Here is an 18,683-nt window from a genome sequence, read left to right as displayed (position 1 = left end):
GCATAAACTGATTTTGACACTTCTTAGTTGGTTAATTGGATCTGCTGTTTTAAAATAAACAACTTCGTATTAGCATTCACCAAACAAAATGTTGTCTCTCACCAGAACAGGAAAGCATCAAGTTCTGTTTCAGTCTTTTTAGAAGAAACCGAGGGCGCAGCACACAAAGATGTGCTTTTATCAAAGTTTTTTTTTTTTTTTTACTGTAGATGAGTTTGTAGAAAAGCTAGATGGACCATTTTCTCAGTATCAGTAGTTTAGTTTAGCTTAGCTTAGTTAGCTTGTCAGAAAGGGGATCAAATATTTGACATGTATTTAATATTTATTGCTGTAAGGCAAGAAAAAGAGCACACAGAGTGACAGAGAGGCAAATTCAGTGAGAGAAGGGACGATGCCTAGAGACCGAAAGAGGATGCCCTGCTCAGTTCAGAGAATTGTGAAAGGATAAAAAGAATCAGCGGTGGACAGAGAGAGACAGACAGTGAGAGGATGAGGGGGATAAAACGGCAGAGAGGGAGGGATGAAAAGAAACAGATGTAATCAAAGAGAGCAGACAGTGGTGGATGGAGCAAACCGGAGGGATAAAGGAGTTTGGGAGGGAATGAAAGACGGGAAAAAGAAAAAGCAGGAAAGAGGGATGAGGGGAGAAATGATGAGAAAATGCTTTTTGGTGGGATTAAAGTTTGGAGGAGGATTGTTTGGATAAGTGGCAAAAAGAAGAAGAAGTTTGTTATATCAGGAAAAACCAGATGCAGGAGGAGTCTAAAGAGGGGGGAGAAAGAGAAGAAGAGGAAGTGAAGTGGTTGAATTTAGGAGAGATGATTCAGGAGAGAAGGATGATTTAGTGGAACAGGAAGGAGATGGAGCAGATTTCACCGACGACGTGATCATGTCTCCATGAGGTTGTGGATGTTTGGAAATGACGCAGGTGATAATCAGCACGCATTACCGAGTCCGGATACAACGTGCGTAATCTCCCAAACCAATTGCCTCCTCTCAGGCTGAGGATTTCGCTGCAGGTAATCAGCGATCCGTGATGGATTATATTCTCAAACTAACCTCTCTGACCCTGCCGAGCAACAGCGAGGGATGAGAGACGGATGAGAGGAGGCAGGAGAGGGAAAGAGGAGGAGAGGAGGAGCCGAGAGTGTGAGGATGAAGCTGTCAGTGGGGCGCTAACGGCAGCGTCACTTCCTTTCTTTGCTGAGTAAAGGGTGTGTGTTTACTCAGGTCACTTCTCCAGCGCGTGTGTCATCATCATCATATCGATTGAGAACACAAAGCTACCCGCCAGCTACAGATCAGCATGGAGAGAACACAAACACACTTACATCCATCCAGGTCTTCAGCTCAGCTGCTCTTCACTCCTTCACCCATTTTCTGCAATAAAAGAGAAAAGGAGACGCTGAAGTTTGCCTCTCTGACTCTTAAAGACTTAATTCTGGTCAACACTGACTGACCCAAACCTGGAGAACCAGCTGCGACTAACACCATCATCCTCCTCATCGTCACTGCCATCTGACATTAGACGCCTCATCAAAGAGAAGCAGTTCCATCCATCGCATTAAAGGTTAGTGTGATATATTTTTTCAATAATTTAGCAGGGCCCTTAAAGGATGTCATAAAAATTGAAGAGGCTCCTGACAGGAGAAAGGTTCCCCAGTCCAGGTTTGGGCTCTCCTGGGATGTTCTAGGGGACATTCCTGTATAGCTAATGGCACGATGATGGTGTCCACTGCTCAACACTCCTCACATGCTGTACAATTTCTGCAACTTTTTCTGTTGTGTACACTGTATTTAATAAATGCATGTATTAATAACTCTTCAAGGCATCTCTCAATCATGCAGTGAGCAAGACCTTCATACTAAAAACTTTCTTTTTAGGCAAAAGCAGTATTGTTTTATAGCTGGAACCACCATAATTTCATAATAATACCACTAATTAAATAGATTTTAGTTGGTTGAATTCAGATTTGTTCATTTCTGGAGGAGCTTTCTTGGAAGAACTGCTTATTTTAAATAAAACTTGCAGAAAATAATTCTGCTAACTTGATAAATCAAAGATGAAAAACCTAAATAATTAAGAGGTTTGATAAATTTCATCGTGGCCTCAGTATTTTTAAAAGGCTGGCTACAGCTGTGCTAGTTTTTATGTGATGTACAATTGTGTTCCTATTCACACCTTTCACAAGATCAATTTCTGGCTCAATGGTACTTGAGCAAGCAGGATACAAAAAAAACCATCTTCTCCAACAGTTCACTCACTCTACTTTCTGCAAACACCGTCTGAATTAAAGAGGGTGTGAGGACAACGCCGGGCGCTAAAACCGAGCCTGTCACACTCGATAACCTCAAAATACATTACTCAGCAAAAAAATGTTAAATAATAGACAATTTTCATGACAAATGGATAGGAGGTAAGTACCCAGAAAGCCTGAAATGCTTGGGAAAAGAAATTACTCTGAGACACAAACGACCACATCCATGATAGAGAAAGCAGAGATGGAAGTGTAGTGCGGATCTTTAGAGGTGAAAAAGAGCAGAAAAGACAAAGAAAACAGCAGAGGTTCATCTCTGTAACAGGAAGTCTGGAGTTTATTACTGAATGCTCAGCCATATACTTTATATTAATTATGAAGGAACAATAAAATATTACATCTGGATCCTTGTATAGTATTCCCTTTATATCCAACAGTCATATACACTACACATACAGTGTCAACACATCTCACTACATATCTCGTCTAATGTATATTGCATGCTATGTGAAGTGCACAAACACAGCTGCTGCTTTCAATCATTTTAACTAATCCCAAAGTAAAAGATGGTCTCATTACTGGGTGAAAGTCAAGGAGTGGAAATGGGACAGAGGGGTAGAAAGAGGCAGGGGAAAAAAGAGGGAGAGATGACAGCCAGAGGCCTCAGGGTGGGCCTGGGGGAGCCTAGTCACACCAAATGTCTAATAAGAGTAAAGTCAAGGAGGGTTTGTGAGCGTGCTGCTGAAGTGAGCGCGGTGTCTAATGGTACGCTGCCGTGTTCGTGTCAGAGTATGATATTGCGCGTGTCTGTTTAAATGAGTGTTTTCAACGAAATAACAGAGGTTAAAGCTCACGGCTGACAAGAAACAACCCCCAGGCTCCGTTCTGGTGGGAAGGAAACTAGCTAACGGCGCTAGCACACTGACTGCACTCCTCTCTGTGCTGCCGGTGATCAGTAAAGATCCGGATTCAAAATCTGACATCCAAATATGTTGTCTCATCATTTTGTTTTAAGGGATTACACTGGCTTCTTAGGAGCCATTTTGCACAAAATCTGACAAGAGTACAGACTCCAGGATTAACCCTGTGACCGGCAGGCAGCACTATGTGTACAGGACACATGCTAATGAGTTAGCATGCAGTACTTTGGGTAATCACAGATAAATAGTATTATTAGAACTCTTTCAATGAAAACAGCTAGGTGTCAGTCAAAATATCAGGTAGTCCCTGAACGCATCATCTGTACCTCCCAGCACAAAGTACCTTTTGTCGACACTCTTCATGCAATCGAATCCAGCGGTTCCACCTGTAAACTGTTTTATCATCTTTCGTCTTTCCTGAACCTCAAAGACACCGTGCGTCTAAATTTAAAGCCACTGGCAGCTATCTAGAACCAGCAACATGCGTTTTTCAGTAGAGTCAGTCTACAGGTCAACAGACTTGAAAAAAAAAAAAAAGCACACACTTTAAATATTTAAAGTACCTGTGGTTTGTGGTATTTTCCATGTATATAATATATTACAGTTTCATACATTATTTTTCCTTTTAGAATGTTATATATTAGACATATAATACATATCTTTCTCATATTTTTGTCTTGTATTAGTCTTTTTGTCACACAGAGCACCTGTGGGAACAGTTACAGTAGATAACTGTACTGTAGGTGCAGATTGACAGATTTCTAACAGTTTACCACGTTTGGTGACACTTCAGTTGTACAATTTATCACGAGGATGAACTAAGGTCAGGTATTGACAGGTTTTAAGTGGTTAAAAAAAAATATTCCATTCTGCAGTGACTTTAAAGCAGCATTAAAAAAAAAGCTTTTCGCAATGTCAAATGTACCAAATTAAAAAAAAAGAAGAAGCTCAAAGTGCAAAGAAAAAACGTTTCATGTGTCATTGTCAAAATGTGCTCAACGACTCTTCTGCCAACTCTCATAAAAATAAACACCCGCTGTTGACATGAAAAGTAAAAATCATTGGAAAGTGGTTGTATTGACTGTCCGTGTCACAGGAACAAAAGGTTTTCAACGAGCAACAAAAACAGAGAATTTAAACCTGAAGAGTCTCACATGAAAGGGGCCGAAGCGGGACCACCTCTGCATACCTGGAAAGTAACGTACAAATCCTACAAATGTTACTCTGAATACTCGCCACTGGACTTGGAATGGCTCGGACCACCTTGGACCCTAAAAGCAGACAGCCTGCGAGGGACGTCTCAACTTGAGGAGACTGCTGGCAGCTTCACCTCTGTCTCCCCTGAAGAAAGTCAGTCCTCACACTGTATACATTAGTGTCCAGAGTGAGATCGCTGAGCAGAAACATTTACACAGCGTAGTGCAGCGCGGCGCGGAGTGCAGGACAGCCAGAGGTGAACAGCCTGGCAATGCTGGACTGTTAAATGATCACAGATCAAAAGGTCAGAGTACTCATTTAAGGAAAGTGCTGATCCCAGCAGATGTATGTTGTTGTTGCTGTCCTACTAACGACCTATAAGTTTAACCAACAATTTCATAACAGTTATTGGCTCCCAGTCGCTTTACGGTGTCCAACACGATTCACGCACACTGAATGTGTAATGGAGGCTTGATGAATGAAAACCTTTTACACTCTCCAAACTGTGATTCTGTGAGTGAATCAATACAGATATTTTCTTCCATCAATAAAAACCACAAAAGAAAAAGTTGTTAGAATTTCCATTTAAATGGATGACAGTTTACAGAGTGTGTGTGAGGGCGAATAATCAGACAGACAGGCAGCCAGTGCTGGCTGAAGGAGGGAGGTGGGCGAGGGCGAGGCAGGACTCAATCCCCCCCAATCTCATCTAAAAACAATCTTTTCTTTGAGAAAAGGCCTAAATTAAATTCACCGCCGGTCTCCGCTCAGCCTCTCCTGACCTCCATCCCTCTTCAGCACTTGTGGTCAGTAGTAAAATTCACATAAACATTTACACAGAGCGCCATCGTGTGACCCCTCAGAGTGGACGAGAGAGAAAGCAACTGTAAAAAAAAAAAAAAAAAGATAACTCCTGCAATGGCTGAAGATAAAGAGCGAGGACAAAAACACTGAATTTTAACTTAAAGTACCGTTTCGTTTCCTGCACCACAATCCCACACTCACTGCTCGGCTTGAATCGGGTATCAAACACAATGAGGGACCCATGTGGGGCATTTCAATGGGTGTATTCACCCGAAAATAAAATCTACATAAGCTGCTCCTCTGTCCACTGATAGTTCTGGTTGTTTTCATTGTGATGTGGCCCCTAATGGCAATAAGGGGGAACTCGCTGAACTTTGAGGCTTCAGAGAAATTAAAGCATCACAAAACTGACTTCTGCTTTTGCCTAAGTGGTCACTTTCTGAGCTGCGACAGGACTCCTCGACACTTTCTCTACCACTAATCCAAGTAACCTGTCAAACTGAGCGAACCTACAGTGTTTCAATTAGAAGGGGATGAAATGCTCGCGTGTGTTTGCCTCATTTCTGTGATTCAGATTAAAAACATGAGTGCATTTTTACATTAAACTGTCACAGAGCAGCTTTAAGTCATCATCCGAGGGCTCTCCTGCGGTGGTGTTGCCATTTAAGCAGACTGTATAATGTACTTCTCCAAGCTGCAAAAGCGGCAAACTATATGCATCCACACATACACACACACAAAGCAGGCTCTTTCCATTTAGTAGGAGATATTACTGTCCCGAGAAGCAGATGTCTCATCAAGAGATTAACTTCTGGCCACACACACACACACACACACACACACACACACACACACACACACACATACAAATACCCCTGCAGAGTTTGGTAATCTCCAATATTTGTAAAATTATTTAAGTTTTTCCCTTAAGTGTGTGTATCAGTGTGCGTGTGTACAGAGGGGGTAGATTGGATGGGAGGAGGAATTAAAACACTTTTGGCCTCTGAACAATAAGCTGTGTGTGTGTAGGCATACCGCAGTGTGTGGCCTCATCATAGATTCCTCACTTAAAAATACAGTCAAGCGTGTGTGTGTGTGTGTGTGTGTGTGTAAAAGTGTTACATCATTTAAACCCTCTCCTCTTTACCCTCACACACACACACACACACACACACACACACACACACACACACACACACACACACACACACTTCTGGCCAGATGGATGTCTGCTGACTGCCCCACCATTCAACCTTGGCTGGATTTTGATTGGAGGTCAAAGGCCACAGACTTTATCCCAATGACGCCGCAAATCCTGCTGAGACAGGTGAGTGAGAGAGAGTGTGTGTGTGTGTGTCGGGGTACAGTATAATAGGATAATCAGGCTAAATGATTGGAAAGCCCAAACCACCAATCTGGCATAACAGTTAAGGCAGCAGCACCACATGCTGGTCAGCTGCTGCCATTACAGCTATAACACTAGTTACTAAGTCTGAACTATCAGGATGAAAATTCAGCCCTCTTTTCCTTTATATTCCCTCTTGATACTCAGTTCTTGAGAGTATGTCTCTAATCTTGATGATTTTTACTTGCAAAAGCAGATGTGTGGTTTTGACATTTGTTTGTAGCACTTATTGTTATATATAATCATTGCTCATCTATTTGTAAGAAATGAGGCCACAATGCAGTAATCTCATTGGTCAAATGTTGCAACAAACAAAAATCAAAAATTTGCAGAGAGAATAAAGTATTTTTCTACCAGTATGGAAATCACTGGGCCAACTGTGTGTCTGGAAGCCATTTTTAAAGTGTCAAAAAAGAGGTTGAAGGTGAACAGTGTGAACATAAAGCTTGTGATGTGGCAGAACCACAGCAAAGCTTACTGACCAGAACAAAAAAAATGGGAATGATGCAAAAGAAAACATATGACATCAAAAGCAAGACAAAAGGACAAGAAAATGAAAAAAAAAAGAAAAAAAGTTTGGTTATGATTCTTATGAAATCGTCCAACAAAAGGCATGATGTGTCATCTGACTAAAACAGCAAAATAAAAAATAATATAGCTCTGTAGACAAGAACAAAACAGTCTGTCATAAAAAAAGGAATAAAATTAGTTAATAATTAATATCAATACTATCCCGCATTATAATCATTATAGACCCCAGTTGAATGCATCTATTTTCCTTTTTACAATAAGTTTAAGTGAACGACATCTCCGCCTCCGACATGACGGGCGTGATGGACGAGGAAGTGGAGTCAGCCAAAGAGGCAGTGCTATTGTCCATGCTCCTGCTCCGATTGGTACTCCGATTGGGCGTTGACGGATAAGAGGGCGTGGAGCAGTTGGAGGGCGGGCCCGAGCCGGAGCTGGGGCTGGGGCTGCTGTGATTGGACAAGGAAGAGAACAGGGCGTCCTTTCGGAGACCTTTGTTTTGGAGCTCCAGCTGAAGGTGCTGGCAGATTTCCTCCGGTAGTTGCTTGTACTCTTCCTCCAGTTCCCTCTCCAACTGCGCCTGAAGCTGGATAAGAAACACCAGGAAAACATTAAAAAGATGTTCAAGTGTCAAAGTAATAGACTGACACTTTGGGAAATTCACTTTTATGCTGAGTGTTGGATGAAAAGATCAATACCACTGTCATGTCTGTATAGTCATTATAGTGAATAGCTTAGCTTAGCATTTAGACTGAAAGCAGGGGGAAACAGCTAGCCTGACTCACTCCAAAGTTTTAAAAATATACCTCCAAACACCTTTAAAGTGCACTAATTAACATACTGTTTCATGCTGATTTAATCCATACACATGCAGAAATGTAAGGATTTAAGTGCTGTAACCAAAACGTCTTTAAAACCACAAACATTTCCTTTTTAAATTTCTGTTTGTGTGTACACATCAAACAAAAAAGACACGTGTTAGACTGGCAGGTTTTTCAACATTGGACAGGGCTCGGCTAGCAGTTTCCCCCTGCTTCTAGTCTTTATGCTAAGCTAAGCTAAGCTAAGCACTTCCTGGCCCCTGAGACGAGCCAATCGTGTCATCTCGCTGTCACTGCCATCCAGCATGTGTGATATTACTGCATTTTACCTTTGTTGGGCAGACAACACAAAGCGCCTCTGCTGTCGAATGGGTTAAATGGCAGCACTTCAATGTGCGAGTGAGTCAGTGTGCTTTTTGCTCACCAGCGGCAGCTCCTCGTCTATGTGTTGCAGCACCTCCCGCTGCCTCAGCATAAGCTTGTCCTGCCTCCTGGTCTGAGCCTCTTCCAACTGGGAGGTAGGAATAGATGGGAGATACAGATTTTAAGAGAAACCAGGGAAAAAAGAAAACGAAAGCAAGGATCCCAGCGTGGATTAGGAGGCAAAATTAGACAAATATGGGAGGAAAGAAGATAATGTGTGAGAGAAGTGGAGTAAAGTTGATGCCAATGGCAGAAAAGTGTACTATGAAGTAGGTAATAAGAGTGTGCGTGTGTGTGTGTGTGTGTGCTAGAGGGTGTAATTACCCCGCGGATTAAGGCGACCGAATCTTGAATATGTTTCCTGTTGATCTCATTCAGCTCCCTGCAGAGAGAGACAGAAAGATGAAGACAAAGCACGAGGAAAATAAATGTAAAAAAAGGATGAAAGGTAAAATCACTCTGTCAAAATAAGGTCTGACCGCCCATATGTCCAATAAATATCTGTAACAGAAAGACAAATAGCAGAAAGGACTTTCTCACGTCTCAGCCTTGTCTTTGTCGCGGCTCTTGGCTTCGCTGATGCTGTTTTGTCGCTTCCTGTCCAGGATTTTCTGCAGCTCTTTCTTCTCCCTGCAGACGCAATTACAGACCAAACACAGACACGTAAGGCCAAGCCAACTTCCTGGATTCAAACCACATGGTGCAACAAGGGACAAAAGCCAATCTACACTATGGATTTATGGCAAAAACTAACACTTCATTACACCATAACCTCAGTAAATGCAGCGACTTCTGCGTCCTCTCCCAGCTTTGGTTATTCGGTACAAGGTGAAGTAGCCACACTTACTTCTCGCACGTCTCCCTGAGCTTCTTCAGCTGAGCTGCTTGGCATTCATGGGCCGTCTCCTTTAACTTCTGGAAGGCCTAAAAACACACCGCGGCAGAGGACGACCTGTCAGCGAATCACGGTGCAGATGTACGGAAGTGCCACAAAGTTCCGCAGAGGTCAACTAATGATGAACTCTGCGCGAGCGTGTGTATATTTAAGAATTCACAGCAGGGACACAGTGTTATTCTAAGCGTGTCACCTTGAGTATGCAAAGACCAGAGGAAGGCGTTGACACTTTTCATACGTGTGTGTGTGTGTGTGTGTGTGTGTGTGTGTGTGTGTGTGTGTCCTTACCTCTTGCAGATGTGTTTGTTGCTTCTCTCGCTCCAGTGTGTGAAGCTGCCGTCGGAGCTTCAGGAGCTCTTGCATCTGCCACTCCCTCAGCTGGACCGTCTGCTTCTCGAACTCCTGATCCAATGCTGTCAGCTCACGTTGCACCGGCTCCGGGGGCTCGCTGAGCACGCACGCACACACACACATACACAATGACACACACACACACAATGAGGTCAAGTTTAGTCAGCTGCAACCGTAAGTGCAAAGAGAAACTTTGGTCATCTGCATCACATATTTTCCTCCTCCCTCCCTCATTTACTGATACTTCTTCAGATCGTCTCCACTGTTCATCCATCTATCCTTACTTTTTCTTGATGCTTCGTTTGAGGTGTTTCTCCATCTGACTGCGTCTCCTCTGGGTGTCAGACTGAATCTGGCTACTCCGACTCTTCTGCTCCTTACTCAGATTCCACACCTGCAAACGCACACCAGTGAAGGGACATGATTTTTCTGTGACCAGCATGCACCACAGACTTCTCACATCCATTTTCAATGCAGAATTTATGCACAACATAAGCAGAACATAAGAGTGGGTCCACTTTGTCCATATGTTTACCTTCTTGAGGTGTTTCTTATGTAGCTCTTTGAGTTCTTTGCTCTGTTTCTTGACCAGCTTCAAATAGCTCTTCTGCTGCTTCAGCTCCTCTATAGACTGGGCCTGGATGTCTGAGACAAACAGACAAACAGGGAATTATGGCCAATTCCTAATATGAGGAAAACTAGTCATTCCTATCTTATCCAACTGAAAAAATGCTCATTAAATGTCCTACACGCCGCTCTATGTGACACACAAATGGTTTCACTCATTTCTGTGTGTAAATGAAGGTGGTGGACTGTGATCTTACCTGACAGAACAGTGGCTATGAGGTCTTCTTTCTGACTTTGAGCTACACACACACAAAGAAAGCACAGAGATGGTGTGGGTGAAATGGACGATGGGAGAATGAACCAGGTGTAAAGCAGCACAAATGAATAAAACAATGAGCATGGCATGGCTAAGTTTGACACACAGGGTAAACAACAATGTTTTTCATTCATGGAATAAATCGGATGAGCTAATAAACATTTTCAGACACCTGTAATTCAGCAAAAGTTGACACTTTGGGAGATGCATTAATTCTCCAGTTTTTGGGAGACATGTGAAAAGATCTTGTGAATATATTGGACATATTACGTGAGCTAACGTCAGCAGGCTGATGCAAATACACATGGGAGCAGCTTTAGAAGTTATTACGCTCTAATTTAATACCAAATGAGGATGCATGCAGATCATTGACAGACGTGTTACATGAAGACATTAAGACAGCACTCTACCTGGGGCAGGTAATTTGATGATGTCAGGGGCATCATCCAATGAGCAGGGGGGGAGGGCGTGGAAGGGGGAGGGGAGTCGACCTCCCTGAAGGACTTCGCTGTCTTTCCTGGTCTCTCCCTCTTTGGGCTGGTTGGTGACATGCTGGAGCAAAAAGCAACAAATAGATGAACGTGAGTGAGTGAGAGACCACAGGCCCATCATCAACAGATATTCAATAAAATCAGGGGGGTTTGGGGAATTTCTGCATCTTTGCATCCACACAAACGTGACTGCAGCTGCTTGTTATCATCCAACGTGTCTTACCTCGCTGTTGTCCTCCAGAAGAACAGCCAGCTGTGTCTCTCTCTTGTGCAATTGGCTGATGTGCTTAATGGGGTTGGTCAGAGCCTCTGCGTACTCTGAGAACACACACACACACACGCACGCACACACACAAGACAAAGTGCCTTAAGTGCCTTACCATGTCTTAATGGTGAACAGTTGATTAGGTAAAAGTAATGGATGAATGGTTGAAATAATGAGCTAAATGAAGTGGATAAGCAGCTGGAACCATGAGGTAAAGGTAACAGGTAAACAGCTGAAGTAATGACGTAAATGTAGTGGATAAATAGTTGAAGTAATGATGTAAATGTAGTGGATAAACAGTTGAAGTAATGACGTAAATGTAGTGGATAAATAGTTGAAGTAGTAGTAGTGGTATTTCTCAAATTGCTTCAACGTGGGAAATTGAATGTGAGTCATCTGAGTAAAGTCAAGTGGCTCGGGTGGGTTGTGTGGTGGAGGGTGCTGTTGTTAATGTGGTGCTCTTACCCTGGTGCTCATTAGGGATGTAGTCCTGAGCTTCAGTGTAAACCAGCAGCGAGGGCAGGAGCAGGGGCTGGTTTAGCTCATTCTTCAGGTTGATGTAGTGGTAGCCTAGAAGGAAGGAAGAGCAAATAAAAGACTGCCGTGCGCTGGTGCTGGTGGACGATAAAAGGCCCAGCAGAGTGTAAATGAATGTTTCCACTGAGTGCAGCCATATGCAGGACGTTCTTTCAATGTGTGACATTACGAGAGTGCGTTTATGTGCGTCTGTGTGTGTGTACTGACCAGGTCTAATGGCGGACACAGGGAGGATCCGGTGTCCAATAAACTTGCCGTTTTCTTCAAACACCGCTATCCTCAGAGAGGCCAGCGTGGGGAGGACCACCTGGAGAGAGACGGGCATTGACGTGAGACGTTTAGAGAGCATGTGGGAGGTAAGAAAGGACAGACAATGAAGGGTGAGAGGACCTTACCTTATTAAACACAAACATTTCATCGTCCCACACAGGGTCCAGGGAGTTCCCATTGGATGTTTTGGTTCTGTACTTCCTCTTTGTATCAGCAGGAAGTCCAAATATGTCCACTTCCACGTAGACGCCCACCTTTTTATCTGTCAGGAACTGGCCTGAGATTATCTGGAGGATGTTTAAATTACACATGTTTAACTCAACAAGTCGTACAAAGACATTTAATGTGAAATGATGACACCTTTTGCCCGTACCTTAATTTTGACAGTATTGGCGACTATCCCGTCCACGATGTTTTCTGTGAAAGGGTCGAAGTGTTTGTCCGTCCTCCTCATGAACTCAGGCTTCAGCAGGTAGCCGCTGCGACCGTTGTACTCAAACACACCCATGTTGAGCTGCATAGGGAGGTCTGGTGGAGAGGAACGAGGGATGAGAAAGAGTGAGAAGAGATGGGAAAGGAGGGATTTAGAGGGATAAAGACTAAGATGCTTTGACTTGACCTCCCTGAGTCTTGAATTATTTATAAAGCATCTACACCCCGGTATCTGCCAGCCACAGGAAGACCTTTAAGACCTTATTTATATTTCTTGGAATTGCACTGAAAGCTTAAAAACGCAGAGCTTGTTATGAATTGCTCGGCGCTTACATGCCCAAGTTAGGCCACCCGAGGCAGAAATAACAGGACTCACCGAGGGTCTGGAAGTTTAGCGCCACCATCTGGCAGCCGACGTTCCAGAAAAGCTGAGGCATGTAGTTGGAGCTGTCCACTCTTGTTCCTTTCGGGTAGATTCGGCTCAGCTGATTCTTATTGTACCTGGAGGAGTGCTGTTAAGAACCAGACGCTGCATGCTTGGCAAATATGTGCACCGGCCGTTTGTTACATGCTGTTAAACTGCAGCAGATAAAAGGCAAACGTGACTTTTTATGTGTATCAAAACTAGGCAATTTCAGCTTTTTGGGCTTTTCCCTCAATCACTTCTTTCCACCACTCATGATGAGTTCAAATACACACCAAATAAGTTTTTAAGGAATGACAAGCCTCCAAGGATACTCGACAAACTCAATGGGGGAGCTCTTCAGGGTGTCCATGCCTTTCGTCTCCACGAACGACGACATCTCAAAGAACTTCCTCCTCTCTGGTGGGTACAGGAAGCGATTAAGATAATCAGTGTACGGCGGGTCTGCGCGACGTGACTGATCATTAACCACAAATGAGACCACACAGCCGGCCTTTCTGCCTAATGAACTACATAAGAGAGGTGCTTAGAAGTAACGAGGCTTGTCCACCACCCTCACACACACACGCTCTTTCACCTCATGCCTTCTCTGCACAAACTCACTTCATCTTCCTGTCCGTCTCTCTCTTTATCACTCACACACACTTACTCGTCGCCACCTCGAAGCTCTTGAATTTGACAGGTTCGATGTAGTTGACGAGCGTCGACATCTCCTCCGTGGCGTTCACCTCACTGCTGGCTGTGCCCTGAGGAATGCAGATACCACCAATCCATCACTCAGCCCATCAGCCAGTCAAACGCCCCCCGTCAGCCCCCTTCCTGATGGCTCTTACCTCGTCCGAGTTCGGCTTTTTCGGCTCCGTCGCTGTTTCGTCCTCCTCATCCTCCTCGCTCTCCCCTTCACCTCCTGGTAGGATGAAATTCAAAACAACTAATGCAAAATGTACACACACTGGCACACCTTCTAAAGGCTCATTCCATTCTTCTTCAACCCACCTAAAGACTTGCGAGGCTCCAATTCTTTGATCATCCTCTCGGCCAGCTTCTCCTCCCCGTTAGACAGGAGCTGACTTCCGTCACTGTCATTCAAAGGACAGTCTGAACAGAAAACAGCAAATGACCGGCTTCAGTTTGCAGAGTTACAAAAAGGCCTCCATCACCCTCACTTCAACCATGTGTGTAATGTCCCATCTTGGCCCGAGATGCCACCGCAGGACACGCAGGTCTGCGCTCACCGTTATTGGGCGACGACTGCTCCTCCTGCTCTCTGCGCCGTATGCTGCCGCCACTGGAGGGCCGGTGGTGGTGGTGCTTCTTCTTGTTTTTAATGAGAATCTTTCCCATCATCTCCTGCGGCGAGGGCAGCGGCTGGCCGGGCTCAAGCTAAAGCCACACAAAAGACACAGCGGTGAAGAAGAGAAAGACTCACCGCTGGATGAGGTAACTTTTTAAGATTTAAATACAGTGAGCAGGGCTGAGTCAGCAATTAATCTCTGACCAGACGCAGAAAACTTTTTTGGACAGATCAAGGGATGAAAGACAGAACACACGTCCCTTAATTTTGTATCTGAGATGAGCAACTTGAGAGTGATCATGAGGCGCTCTAAGCAAGGTCATAGTAGGTGTGTGGCCCGGCAGCCACAATGTATTATCCAAGTTTGATGGGGCAATGTCACAGGAGTCAAGCTAAGTGTTTTATAATCGTAAGTCTTAAAATCACTCTGAAGCAACAACTGTGCAATCTTAAAACTGGAAGATCTTGGTTTGGGGCAATGGTCATGCACATTTTGGAGTTTTAGTTAAGGAATTTGGGTAGAGGTTTATGAGGTCGAAAGCACTGCATCAAAAGCTGCGATTGTATAAAATGATCATGATCATGAGGTGATGTGCATGTCACAAGATGGTCATTGCAGATGGTTGATTAATACCATGACTGCAATGAAAGGATATTAGTGTAGTGAGGAAAAAATGGTGTGTGTATTCTGTACTTTATATTGAAAGTTAAGTGCAAAATGTTCACGTCAGGTCCGGCTGGAGGGTTCAGTTTTACCGGATATTTCTCCAGTGGATCAATGAGCAGGGCGTCTCCAAATATGGTCCTGCAGTACTCTGCCATTTTGGCCTGCTGCTTAGCCCTGATGGAACGAGACACACGTTAGCTTCTCAAATTCATCAAAAACAGCACGTTTATGAGCGAGGATTACAATAAAAGCCTTGAGCTTTGGAATCTAGACTAGATGGTCCACACGCAGACAAACACGACTCACGAATCCACGTGGTTTTCAAAGGACAGGATGACGGGATACGGCGAGGTCTTGAAAGCACTCTCTGCTATCGCCTCGATCACCTCCTACAGTCCAAGAAAGAACGAGAACATTAAAAAGGAGCTCCATCGAATGAAATCTCTAAGTACACTGTAAATCAAACACCTTGTAACAATGCTTATATGAAAGCTCAACCTAACCAAGGTGTCCCAATTACAGTAGACAACAACTTCAAGGGGACGATCCAGGGTGACTGGATGAAGAACAAAATAACAGAAAGCAGTGGCTACCACCTTAAAGGGGATCTCAGTGGTCATGGTGAATCCGTGGGTGATGTAGGGCTCCTCATCTTGCGGCCGGCCCTTCCAGCAGTCCAGCTCTACACAGCGACAGCCAGTCAGCAGCACCTGCCTGTACATCTCCACTGACGACAGGCCGGTCAGCTGACCCACTGAGGACGGAAATGCAAAGGATTAACTTTAAAAGACGGCAAAAGACTAATCCTTGAAGGTGTCAGGTACCGTGTGTGCTCTGGGGAGTCTGTTGTTTTTTTTACCTGTGAGGTATGTGTTGTGTGAGGAGTTGATGAAGTAGTGAGACAGCGGTTGGTTCATGTCGTCAATGATGTCGAGCCTCTCTGGAGGTGCGATGCTGTTTTCCTCTCCTCCCAGGTAGCGAGCGAAAGCCTGCAAACTGATCTGGTCTGCGAGAGAGAGAGAGAGAGAGAGAGAGAGAGAGAGAGAGAGAGAGAGAGAGAGAGAGAGAGAGAGAGAGTGCGTTAACTTGTTTTGTGGATGGGCCAGCATCCATCTGGTGGTAGTAATCCGAATAATTGATTTGACTGAATGAGCAATGAGTGGAAGATGCAACACTAAATGCATGTCATGTGCTGTAGCAGTAAACAGACTCACGTTTTAGGACAGACATGAGTAGACTTTAGAGGGAGCTCCAGGTTAGTTCTGAACTCTGTGGGTTGGATAGCGGATCATCTTACCGATTTTGGCTTAACAGTGTCCTGACAGAGGGGCTCACGGTGGCCAAGTCTCTGTTTTGTACAGTTTATCCACTGATGACCACAGCAAAGCATGATTCAATGAATGTGCAAATGATTCCAGTGTTCTGGATGTTTTACAGGAGGGAAATGGATACGGCCTGACTGCATGGACAACAACCACGCTGCTCCACTTCGCTGTGAGAAACCTTAAGGAAATCAATCACACCTGCAAACCTGTTATTATCCGAGCTCTGCTGCAGCTGATAAACCTCGCTTTGGGATAAACAGATACAATCTACAAGAAGGCAGAGCTGCGTGTACACTTAACTCTTGTTATCGAGCAAAACAATATGATTTATGAATCCCCTATGGTGCTGTTATTTGATCCAGGAGCTTAAACTGCTCTTGGTCAGTTCCTTAGGAGATCTATGGGGAACACATCAAAGATAAAAAAAACCAAGGCCAATTCACATTCACCGCCATGGTTCACTGCATTATTTCATCAAAGAATCTCACAAATGAAGATCACATGTGTTGAGGTGCTCTGGGTAGAAGCATCTGAATGCGACTGACCTCTCTCCAGTTGGCTGGTGTTGGTCTCGTATTTCTCCATGATCTGTCGGACCTGCTCTCTTTTCAGCGGGGGGTACAGCACCTCGTTCAGTCTGGAGTCTCGCTGCCTGCGGTTGATGAAGTCCATCAACTGGTCCAAAGAGATGAATGGCTTCCTCTTGGAGCCGCTGGAGCAAAGAGAAGAGAAGTGTCCCTGAGCTACAGGTTGTGAGGATTACAAGGAACCGTAAAAATATAACAAGAGCATCATTACAGAAGGACTGAGGCCGGGGATTTACTTTCATACTGTCAAAAGAGAATAAACATAATGAAAAATCACAGCATATGTTTGTGATAGCGTTATCTATGTGTCACATACCTTTCCTCAAAGATGCTTTGTATCTCAGGCCGGAGACAGAGGCTGTCGAGAAACTTCTGGAAGGCCTCCCACGTGAAATCATCTGGCTTGAGTCCCTCGGACTAGAAGAGAACAGAGAGGACTGTGTAGAAGGATATGGGCCTGGTGCTTTCACAGCTTTGATCCAGTCAGTCAGCCTCTCAGCAACACACTGACACCTGACCTGCTCCCACTTCAAAACATAAGACATACTTATGCTGAACCATGAAGTATTGGAAATACTGAAGGCCGAGCATGAATATGGATCATTAAGCATCAAATGACACTGATCACACTGACAACTGGGGCTCAGATCCTCCTCAGGCTTTTCCCGCTTTGTGTGTTCTGCGGTTTGACCAGCAGGAGGCACCAGAGCACAGCAGCAGGAGGAGAAATGCTGACGGCGCAGGTTGCACAATCTCCACTCTTATTCAAAAAGAAACGTCTTGTGACTCCAAACTGATTTTCAGGAAAGATTGCACTGACTAATAACACAAGAAAGCTTGTTTTACCTACCAAACCACAGGCCTGCTGCTGCTTTCACACAAACAAACACACACAAATACAAATAGATACAACAAAAAAGATAAAAGCGCATGACCAATAGTTTCATTGGACTTGGAGGTTTGTGAGAATGAATGAGGGCAGGATTTTCAGTATTCCAGTTTTGTAATTCTTTCTAGGAAACCAAATCCTATAACTCCAAACTGACTCTTTTAAGGAAAATGTTTGCCCAAGCTGCGAAGAGTTGCTGTCTGAGCAATTCATACATTTACTATAAGAAGCCACAACTCAGTGTAAACACTACATAAAAGCTGATAATGTTACAATATTTTCTCCTGCAGCTGAACTGTCCATGTGTAGCTTGGTTGGTCAATTATTTAAAATGTTTTGTTACATTTAGTTAACTATGTAAAGAATTGAATCATTACTGTTAGTTAACAATTTCAGCTTGTCTAGTTTGGTGAGCAGTTTTTAAGCAATCTCAAAGGCTACATGTGCCCCTGAAGGGATGGTCTGACATTTTGGAAAATATGTTTCTTTGCTTTCTTGCTGAAGATCAATACTGCTTTCATGTAGCAGTAAATGTGAAGGTGCAGCCAGCAGCCGGGTAGCTTAGCTTAGCACAAAGACTGGAAACGGGGGAAACAGCTAGCCTTTCTTTGGTGCTAAGCCCACCTCCCAGTATCTCTGAAGCTGACAACTGAACACAAATAATATCTGGTTTGTTTGATCCTTGCAAAAAAAACAAAACTTAAAAACTTGTGACTCTTGTTGTCGTTTAATTACAAATTGCATAATCTAAACTCCTTTCTTGTAGCCCTGCAGCCTTTTTTTGCCCTCCTTTCACTGCAAAGGCATGCAAAGAATGCTATGCAGCACCCCAGGGTGAGAAACTGAGTTGCAGCTATTATCATGTATGAGACAATGAAAAGCACACGTATCTTGAGTGCAGCCCTGTGGTCAGTGATTGCTTGCGCTGATTACCCTGTTATTGATGAGGCCACACTGCTCCAGAGCCGTCTCCACTCTCTTTTTATCCGAAAACATCTTGAGGATACTGAAAGACAG

The 18,683-nt window shown here is 44.0% G+C and overlaps 1 protein-coding gene across 4 annotated transcripts in view; it reads right to left on the bottom strand.

Annotated features, from left to right (window-relative positions):
• Positions 1-2,576: 2,576 nt before the first annotated feature.
• Positions 2,577-18,683, bottom strand: part of plcb3 (phospholipase C, beta 3 (phosphatidylinositol-specific)) — a 43,193-nt gene continuing 27,086 nt past the window's right edge. For 2 of the 4 annotated variants that reach the window (XM_076725064.1, XM_076725066.1), the window contains 28 exons: positions 18,600-18,672; positions 17,094-17,194; positions 16,736-16,902; positions 15,725-15,871; positions 15,462-15,619; positions 15,172-15,254; positions 14,955-15,039; positions 14,140-14,287; positions 13,901-14,002; positions 13,738-13,811; positions 13,554-13,650; positions 13,219-13,303; positions 12,857-12,981; positions 12,422-12,576; positions 12,174-12,335; positions 11,986-12,085; positions 11,707-11,811; positions 11,200-11,294; positions 10,896-11,037; positions 10,427-10,468; positions 10,138-10,247; positions 9,887-9,996; positions 9,540-9,699; positions 9,204-9,280; positions 8,897-8,986; positions 8,681-8,738; positions 8,358-8,444; positions 2,577-7,698 (listed from right to left, as the gene is read on the bottom strand). In XM_076725064.1, the coding sequence (XP_076581179.1) occupies positions 7,378-7,698; positions 8,358-8,444; positions 8,681-8,738; positions 8,897-8,986; positions 9,204-9,280; positions 9,540-9,699; positions 9,887-9,996; positions 10,138-10,247; positions 10,427-10,468; positions 10,896-11,037; positions 11,200-11,294; positions 11,707-11,811; positions 11,986-12,085; positions 12,174-12,335; positions 12,422-12,576; positions 12,857-12,981; positions 13,219-13,303; positions 13,554-13,650; positions 13,738-13,811; positions 13,901-14,002; positions 14,140-14,287; positions 14,955-15,039; positions 15,172-15,254; positions 15,462-15,619; positions 15,725-15,871; positions 16,736-16,902; positions 17,094-17,194; positions 18,600-18,672 (3,259 nt within the window). In that variant the 3' untranslated portion in view covers positions 2,577-7,377. The remainder of the gene's footprint in view (positions 7,699-8,357; positions 8,445-8,680; positions 8,739-8,896; positions 8,987-9,203; positions 9,281-9,539; positions 9,700-9,886; positions 9,997-10,137; positions 10,248-10,426; positions 10,469-10,895; positions 11,038-11,199; positions 11,295-11,706; positions 11,812-11,985; positions 12,086-12,173; positions 12,336-12,421; positions 12,577-12,856; positions 12,982-13,218; positions 13,304-13,553; positions 13,651-13,737; positions 13,812-13,900; positions 14,003-14,139; positions 14,288-14,954; positions 15,040-15,171; positions 15,255-15,461; positions 15,620-15,724; positions 15,872-16,735; positions 16,903-17,093; positions 17,195-18,599; positions 18,673-18,683) is intronic. The other 2 variants (XR_013076641.1, XM_076725067.1) reach the window with 2 other exon arrangements.

This window comes from Chaetodon auriga, chromosome 24 (genome assembly GCF_051107435.1).
Source record: "Chaetodon auriga isolate fChaAug3 chromosome 24, fChaAug3.hap1, whole genome shotgun sequence".
NCBI classification, from domain to species: domain Eukaryota; kingdom Metazoa; phylum Chordata; class Actinopteri; order Chaetodontiformes; family Chaetodontidae; genus Chaetodon; species Chaetodon auriga.
Note: the sequence above shows the minus strand (reverse complement) of the source record. Positions and strands in the feature narration are given on the sequence as shown.